The sequence below is a fragment of the Panthera uncia genome, chromosome X (genome assembly GCF_023721935.1).
Source record: "Panthera uncia isolate 11264 chromosome X, Puncia_PCG_1.0, whole genome shotgun sequence".
Lineage (NCBI taxonomy): Eukaryota > Metazoa > Chordata > Mammalia > Carnivora > Felidae > Panthera > Panthera uncia.
The window spans coordinates 9,488,149-9,497,306 of NC_064817.1; the positions used below are offsets into that span (position 1 = coordinate 9,488,149).

Consider the following 9,158-nt stretch of genomic DNA (forward strand, 5'->3'; position numbering starts at 1 on the left):
GGAACTCAATCCCATTGGAGCTCAATCCCATTGGGGAACTCAATCCCCTTGGGGAACCCAATCCCATTGGAGCTCAATCCCATTGGAGCTCAATCCCATTGGGGAACTCAATCCCATTGGAGCTCAATCCCATTGGGGAACTCAGTCCCCTTGAAGCTCAATCCCGTTAAGGAACTCTGAAAGCCAGTGTAGAACACACAGCTCAGAGTTGTCCTATTGGAGGACAAGAGAGCTGGGTATTCATGCACCATCTCCCATCTGACAATGATTAATGGCCGCTCCCGGGAGGGTGTTAATTCCCTGGTACTCCTGGCTTCCCATAAAAGCAGGGAAGGGCACCACTGTGGCCACTGGACCTCCATCCCAGTTGGACCCTCTGCAAGACCAGAGAGAGCCTGGATTCCAATCTGACTTCAGGTCCATGTTCAATTCCAGGGACTTATGGTCTTACCCAAAGGCAAGAAAATTGCGGTATCTGTCCACCAACACCTGTCCATCAGTGGTTGAGGGTTTTCTTGGGGAAATAGCTTCCTGGTATTCTGGTCTGCCTGGCTTGATCCGAGCATGCTCCAGCAAGAGAATACCCTCACACAGAGAAATTGAGCATTCCGCAGATTGTCCCGAAGGATCTGACAAGGTCTGCACTAGGTCATTTGGGTAGGAGAGATTTTCTGGCCCAAATTTTACAAACTCTTGCCTATATTCTCTGTCTCACTTTGCTCACAGGGCTCTTGCCCATTACTTTTTTTTTTTTTTTTTAAGTTTTTGGTTTTGCTTCTCCTTTATTTAAGATCACAACAGAATTTGGCCAGAAGGACTCCACAGGTTTAAATTGAAGCAGTATCTGGTTTGACACTGTCCTTAAGGCCATTTCAGCGGCCGTGATCTGTACTCCATGCAGCTGTTATGATTTTGTTAAATTAATATTTGTCAGGCAGAGCTCCCCGGGTGCCAGATGGCTCAACAAAAGACCACAAGAGAAATTGAGATAGAGAAGTTTATTACTCGCAGGTCCTGTAGGAGCATGGCACGCCTCGAGGGCCACACAGGGAAGTTGAGGCAGGGTGCTTAGAGAGAGAGGCGGGACCTAGAGCACAGGTCTTTATTAGTGGATTGGTCCGTTCAAACCAGAAAGATCTGGGTCTTGGTGAGTCCCAAGGGAGTCTTATCTACAAGGGCTGTTGGGAAGTCATACTAGGAACTTAATTAGCTTGTGACTCAGCAGGCTGTTCTCTAGGGCTCGCACCTGCATGAGGGGCAAAAATCAGTTTTAGGACCCCGTAGGCTGTTTGGCCAAACCAGATGGTTGCGGACGCAGCAATACCGTGGAGTAGCTTAGTGCAATGCTCAACAGCTGAAAATACGGCATTTCCTTCCAAAGCTCCAAATGTCAGACGTGCTTCTAATACTCTTCGTGATTATACAATGTACCCTTTTTCTTAGCAGATTTAAATATCTCAGTTGACTGCAGCTTTGAGCACGGGGTCTGTGACTGGAAACAGGATATAGAAGATGACTTTGACTGGAATCCTGCTGATCGAGATAATGGTATTTGGATTTTACTGTTTCGTGTTCTCTGCTGTGTGCTCTGTCCTCCGTACAGGTAAAGAAGGCTCTCCAGTGACGGAGGGTTATTATTCCTATCTCTCGTTAGGTCAGCGTTTGTCACCTTTGGAAACTTCTAGACCTTCCGAAGTCTGCCCTGATGAATGGCTCCGTTGGTTCAGTATCTGTGTCCCGCCTTATCCCTCTTACCCCCACCCACCCACATACAGGATGTTCTAGCAAAACTTTTCCATAGTCACTCCTGCTGCTGAGAGACAGATGTTAGAACTCGTGAACATTTTTGACTTATAAAGAAAAAAAACCCTATTTTTTAAGTAATCTCTGTGCCCGACGTAGTGCTCAAACTCATGACCCCAAGCTCAAGAGCCACATGCTCTACCAAGTGAGGCAGCCAGGGCCCAAGAATTCATGTACATTTTAAGAGTATTGGGGGAAGGGTAGAAGGAAGCTGTTCTTTTCCCCAGTTTGGCAGCTCATGGTGCTCTGTAGTTTTTGTTTTGCTTTTTGTGGGGAAATAAATCTGGAAAGGAAATATGACCTCTCCCTAAACCTGAAGTTTTAGTAAAGCCACCCCTCAAAGTAGCAACACCATGATGAGCATCGGGTCAGCAACCTGAACTTCTGGACTGAATGTTCCCCTCTGTCGCTTGCAGATTCCTTTCTGGCCGCTCACACTGGGATTTTTCTCGACTTCAGCTCTGAGCTGTGGAATTCGAGCACTTTCCACTTCTTGCTTAAACACTATTGACGGGCCCTAGCTTTCCCCTTGGGTAGAGCATTTTGGCTGACACAACCCACTTGGAGCATAAATCGAGGCCCTGTCTCCTGAGGCTGACAGGTAGAGGTGTAGGTAGAGACATCTCTGGGGACTCGACTTTCTTACCAATCCATTTATTTATTTGGGAATCTACAAGTTCAGCCCTCAGTTACAAGATCCTTCTCCTGGATCCTTCCTCTAGACTAGTTCCTCCCTTAGACCTTGCCTTTCAAGGCTTCACACGCAACCAGGAAACCTGGATATCCCCCAACAAAAATTCCTTGCAAAACTTGAGATTAGGGTAGAGGGGGTACATCTCACGCGGCAAGTTGTGTGAGTGGAACTATCGCCGAAGATTCAAGGCAGGTTTAACCAGTCCCAAGACCATATATCTTGGGAGAGCCTGTCTGGTCAATAGCTAACTTGCATTTCTCCTTTCTTCCATCATGACATCTCCAAGTTTCTATCCGCCAGAGCCACATCATACAGGGAGCCCGTAGGTTATTCCAGAATCTTGACAACTCACACAGTCAGCAGGGTCTTCATGTGGAGTTTTCCAGCAATGGAAAGTCCCCTGTTGACAAACGCGATTCACAAATGGCCTCAGGCTTCCCAGCCTTTGTGTCACTCAAATCGTACGTTCTTCCCCCCTGCGCCCCGTTCGGATCTCTAGGTGGGCTCGTCTTTCCCTGAGGAAACGTGGGATGAATCAGCATTTCTAGAAGGATAAAATCTCAAGGACAAATCAAAATGGGCTTTAGGTGAGAGAGTAGGGAAATCTGCCCCGGTGGGTCACAGAAGAGAGGGTGTCACTGGTGGAGTGGCAGTGGCTAAAGTGTAGGATGCCTACGTTTCAGATTAGCAGGAGAATACTTTTTAGTACATCTCAGACAGGTTGTTTATCTGAAATTCAAGCTCTCCTGAGCATCCTGTATCTTTATTTGCTGAATCAGGCAACCTGAGCAGCTGGGGAAAAAACCAGACAGTTCCTGAGTCCAGTGAAAACTAAGGCAAGGTCAACCTGGGTCCTGCAAGTGATGCTGGGAATGTACTAGCAGAAGATTCCGGGCCCCCACCCCCTACCCCCAGTGCATTCCTCCTGGCTTCCGTACGAATTCTTTCTTTTCGTCAACTTCTTTAGACCCCCATTCCCTGAGAGTTTTTTGCCCAGGTTCTTCAAAGCCACAAGCAGAGGACTGAAGATGAGCTATACTTAGGACATGGATCTTAGAAATAGAAGGAGGTGTGTTCCATTCCTCAATCGGAACTCGGACTGATACGTTACAGGCGGTAGTTGAGCTCCATGAAACCATTAGGACAAATTCATGTATGTTGTGGATTAAATACCACCCTACCTAAGGAGCTGGCCGTCATACGTCTCATTGACTCTGTGGGAAAATGCAGTCCAAGGTTCAAACAACCAAGGTGGAAAGTTCTGGAACACGAGTTCTCCATCAGCTGCCAAAAGACTATTTCATTAGATTCTCACCCCGTCTCTGCTTACCACCGCGCTTTGTGTGTGTGGACAGATCCCTCCGTTTGTCTAGCCTTCGCTTTCCCTTTCCGTACCACAAAGGATTTCAGCTCTGTGATCCCTAAAATCCATTTTAGCATGAAATTGTTTTTCCTGTGTTGGAAATGAGAGAGACTTCAGCTTTCCCTACAGGAGACTATCATTCATTTTTTTTTTCATTTTGTTTTTTATAAAAAATGGTTTTTTGTTTTTTTAATGTTTATTTCTTTTTGAGAGAGCGAGAGAGACAGAGCAGGAGCAGGGGAGGGGCAGAGAGAGAGAGAGGGAGACACAGAATCTGAAGCAGGCTCCCGGCTCCGAGCTGTCAGCACAGAGCCCGAGGCGGGGCTCGAACCCACGCACCGCGAGATCGTGACTTGAGCCGGAGTCAGACGCTTAACTAACTGAGCCACTCAGGCGCCCCCTATGTGTTTTTTTAAGATTTTGAATCCGGTTATCATTCATCTTCTGTGCTATTCTATACCCCCTAGCCAGACCCTTTACAACGGCCTCATTAACTGCGCATTTTTCTTCTCTTGAAGCGGTTGGCTACTATATGGCGGTTCCGGCCCTGGCAGGCCGCAAGAAGGACATCGGCCGCCTGAAACTCCTGCTCCCGGACCTGCAGCCCCAGAGCAACTTCTGTGTGCTCTTTGATTACCGGCTGGCCGGAGACAAAGTCGGGAAACTTCGAGTGTTTGTGAAAAGCAGTAACAACGCCCTGGCATGGGAGGAGACCAGGAGCAAGGACGAAAGGTGGAAGACGGGGAAAATCCAGTTGGGGCAAGGGATCAGCGCTCCCAAAAGTGTAAGTGGAAAACCAGTGTCACGTGGGATACTGACATTCTCTTGCAGTGACTCAACAAACAGAGGGGCGGTGGGGCCCTAAAGACGAGTGAGACTTTTTCCCTATGCTTCGAGAGTTTATGTTCTGGAGCAAAATAGGCCAGGCGGCTAGGCAGCACAGCTCGCGATAACACCCGTCAGGTGCGTGCACCGCACGTGTCATGGAAATGACACACGTTTGTGTGTCCGGCTCCTCACCAGCGTCCTCCCAAACCAGACTCTAATTTTACATGTATAACTTAATATGTAAAAGAATGTCTTGCTCATTCATTCTGTGCCCAGCACTGATCACGATGAGTGGAAGCTGCAGGGTCAGTTTTTTTAAGTGTTTGTTTCTTATTTTTATTTTACTTATTTTTTTTTTTAATGTTCATTCACTTTTGAGAGAGAGAGAGAGAGAGACTGAGTGTGAGCGGGGCAGGGGCAGACAGAGGGGGAGACACAGAATCCGAAGCAGGCTCCAGGCCGTGAGCTGTCAGCACAGAGCCCGGCGCGGGGCTTGAACCCACGAACCGGGAGATCGTGACCTGAGACGAAGTCGGACGCTTCACCGACGGAGCCACCCAGGCGCCCCAAGCGTCTGACTCTTGATTTCGTCTCAGGTCATGATCTTATGGTTCACGGGTTCGAGCCCTGCGTCAGGCTCCATGCTGACGGTGCCGAGCCTGCTTGGGATTCTCTCTCTCCCCCTGCCTCTCTCTCTCTTTTTGTTTCCCTCGTGCGCACGCTCTTTCTCAAAATAAATAAACAAAACTTCAAAAGAGCTGACCTATTTACAATTACACCAAAAATAACAAAATGCCTAGAAATAAGCTTAGCCAAGGAGGTGAAAGGCCTGTACTCTGAAAACTATAATTCATTGAGAAAAGAAAGTGGAAGATGACACAAACAGATGGAAAGATATTCCACGCTCATGGACTGGGAGAACAAATACTGTTAAAATGTCCCTCCTGCCCAAAGCAATCCACAGGTTTAATGCACTCCTTACCAGGATACCAATACCATTTTTCACAAAACTAGAACATATCATCTTAGAATTTGTATGTAGAAATTTAAGGTCTTTGTACACAAGACCTCAAATAGACCAAGTGATCTTGAAAACGAGGAACAAAGCTGGAGGTATTATAATCCCAGGGCTCAAGATATACTACTGCTGTCACATATCAACACAGGATGATAGTGGCACAAATAGACACATAGATCAACGGAACAGAATAGAGAGCCCAGAAATAAGCCCACACTTACGTGGTCAATTCATCTATGACAAAGGAGACAAGAATATACAATGGAGAAAAGATAGTCTCTTAATGGTGTTGGGGGAAACTGGACAGCTGTATGCAAAAGAATTAAACTGGACCAGGGCACCTGGGTGGCTCAGTCGGTTAAGCATCTAACTCTTGGTTTCAGCTCATGGTTTGTGAGATCGAGCCCTGTGTCGGGCTCTGCCCTGACCACGCAGAACCTGCTTAGGATTCTCTCTCTCCCTCTTTCTCTCTGCCTCTCTCTCTCTCTCTCTCTTTCTGTCTCTCTAAAAGTAAATAAATAAACTAAAAAAAAAAAAAAGAATTGGGGCCCCTGGGTGGCTCAGTCGGTCAAGTGTCCGACTTTGGCTCAGGTCATGATCTCGCAGTTTGTGGGTTCAAGCCCCATGTCGGGCTCTGTGCCGACAGCTCGGAGCCTGGAGCCTGCTTCGAATTCTGTGTCTCCCTCTCTCTCTGCCCCTTCCCTGCTCATACTCTGTCTCTCTCTGTCTCTCAAAAATAAATAAATGTTAAAAAAAATCTTTATTAAAAAAAAAAAAAGAATTCAACTGGATCACTTTCTTACACCATACACAAAAATAAACTCAGAGGGATCTAAAAACCCAAATGTGAGACCTGAAACCAAAAAGTCCTAGAAGAGAGCACAAGCAGTAATTTCTCTGACATCGGCCATAGCGACATTTTTCTAGATACGTCTCCTAAGGCAAAGGAAACAAAAGCAAATATATACTATTGGGACTAAACATTAAGATAAAAAGTTTCTGCACAGCAAAGGAAATAATAATCAACAAAAAAGTAAAAGACAACCTACTAGATGGGAGAAGATGTTTGCAGACGACATCCAGTAAAGTGTTAGTACCCAAAATATATAACGAACTTCTAAAACTCCACACCAAAAAAATCCCCAAATAATCCAATTAAAAAATGGGTAAAAGACGTGAAAAGACATTTCTCCAAAGAAAACCTACAGATGGCCAACGGACACATGAAAAGATGTTCAGCATCACCCATCAGGGAAATGCAAGTCAAAACCACAATGAGACACCGCCCCACACCCGTCACAATGGCTAAAATCAAAAAGTATTTGTGAGGATGCAGAGAGAAAGGAACCTTTGTGCCGTGTTGGTGGGAAGGCAAACTGGTGGCAGCCAGTGTGGAAAACGGTGTGGAGATTCCTGAAACAATTGAAAACAGAGTTCCCATATATGATCCAGTAATTTCACACCCGGGTATTTACCCGAAGAAAACAAAAAAATACTAATTTGGAAAGATATATGCAGCCTCGGTTTATTGCAGGATTACTTATGACAGCCAAGATCTGTTTTAAAAAGTTGTGGTAACGGGCAAAAAAGAAAAACTATCAGTCAGCTGTCATTTATTTTCATAATATTTCTTTGTAAATATTGTTGGACGAATGAATATAAAATAGTAACTGTCTGTCTTTCATTTTGTTCAGTGAGTCACTCCTGTCAGTTTTTGTCCAATTTAGAGATAAATTTTTTTTAGTATTTCTACAACATAAGGAAGTTTGCTTCTCTTTTGATTATTAATAGATAATAGATATTTAATTTGATCTACTTTATCATAGGTGAAAATGATGATAGCCTATTAGCAAACATTTTTCAACATTTGAAAACAACGACATTCCCAATAATTTCCAATATTAAAGCCAATGTTTTCGGAAAAATAACCATACTACTACAAACTCCCAAAATCTGAATATATCAAAATAATTCTCTTTCAACTGTTCAATTTTACATTAGGTGTTCACAGGGAATGTTAAATTTCTTCTAGCCTGGTTTTGGAAAAGAAAACCACATGATTTTTTATTTTTGCTTTTTATTTTCTTTAAATGGGAATTCCAAAATTTCCTCTTCAACCATACCCTTCTCCGCTTTTCAGGGCTGTCCAGATTCTTTTAGGTGGTGCAGTGACCCAGTTTTCTCTGACTATAACCCGCTCAGTGTAGATACCGGCATCTGGAAAATACATTACTATGCATGCAATGTCAAAGCCTGTTCCTATGCAACAGGGCTGATGAGTTCAGTCCTTTTATTGTTAAGTAATCTCTGTGCCCAAGGTGGGGCTCGAACTCACAACCCAAGATCAGACGTCTCATGCTCGACCGACTACGTCAGCCAGGCTCCCGAGTTCAAGCCTCTTTAATAGCTATTAAATAGTTTGAGTATATCTTTGACTTGGAAGCTGAAAGTAATTATTTTTATATCTTCTCCGTTATTAGATCATTTTTGAAGCAGAACGTGGCAGGGGAAAAGCCGGAGAAATTGCAGTGGATGGCGTCTTTCTGGTTTCAGGCTTATGTCCAGATCGCCTTTTATCTGTGAATGGTTGAATGTGACCGTGGTCTTTTGCGTCTGTATATTCGGCTTTTTATGTCAGTTCTCTGTTTTCTGATATCACACCAGAGATTCCCCCACTTTAGAAATACAAACTGAAAAGTTGTAATGTACCAACAGAAACGTCATTGTCACACGCCTTTCTTGTATAAGACGTGCCAAGCGTTGCTTTAAGTGTAGTGCCACTGTGCTTTTAGAAGTATAAAAACAAACAACAACAACAAAGACTACAGGGAATTGTTTCTTTGTTTGACTTTCCTGGCACTCCTTGGAAACTGTGACGTCACAGATAGGTTTTTACCTAAGCGGCTTAGCCTGATCTTTTACAGCCAAGCTTGTACATTTAAATTCTTTGTAATGACGTTCAAATAATTACCTTGTGTCATGGTTTAAGTTTTCCTAAGGAAGAAAATGAGTTTTTGATGCTGTGTTTCATTACGTGTATAATTATTTGCTTTCCTGGAAAATGGGGGTTTTATTCATTTTCGTTGGAAATGCTTTGCATTCTTAAAAATTCATAAAATTACTTCCTTTTCTGGGAGCACACGACTGCTTTATTAGGCCTCATAAGTGCAATGCACATTAGTTTCCGTTCTTGAACGTAAGGCCTCAGAGAAATCCCTAAAATGAAATCACGCAAATACCAGGATACAGAAGAAAGACCAGTGCCTTCTTTTCTGTTTCTCTTTTCTTCCAAATTCAAGAACAGCTTTGTGTGGTAATGAATCCTGAGTAAATTCCCCTGAGGATGAACGTATATTATGTTTTTAGATTCTGGGTCCAGGACAGCTCCCAAACAGAGGGTTCCCCAGATATTTGTTACCCCCTAAAGCAATGAAGGCATTGAGCTGTAGGAT

General features: G+C 44.3%; 1 protein-coding gene across 1 annotated transcript in view; it reads left to right on the forward strand.

The window, feature by feature from the left end:
- Window positions 1–8,828, forward strand: part of EGFL6 (EGF like domain multiple 6) — a 55,958-nt gene extending 47,130 nt beyond the window's left edge. The window contains exons 10-12 of the mRNA XM_049644879.1: window positions 1,447–1,548; window positions 4,379–4,644; window positions 8,187–8,828. Coding sequence (XP_049500836.1) covers window positions 1,447–1,548; window positions 4,379–4,644; window positions 8,187–8,297 — 479 coding nt within the window. The 3' untranslated portion in view covers window positions 8,298–8,828. The remainder of the gene's footprint in view (window positions 1–1,446; window positions 1,549–4,378; window positions 4,645–8,186) is intronic.
- The last annotated feature ends 330 nt before the right edge of the window (window positions 8,829–9,158 follow it).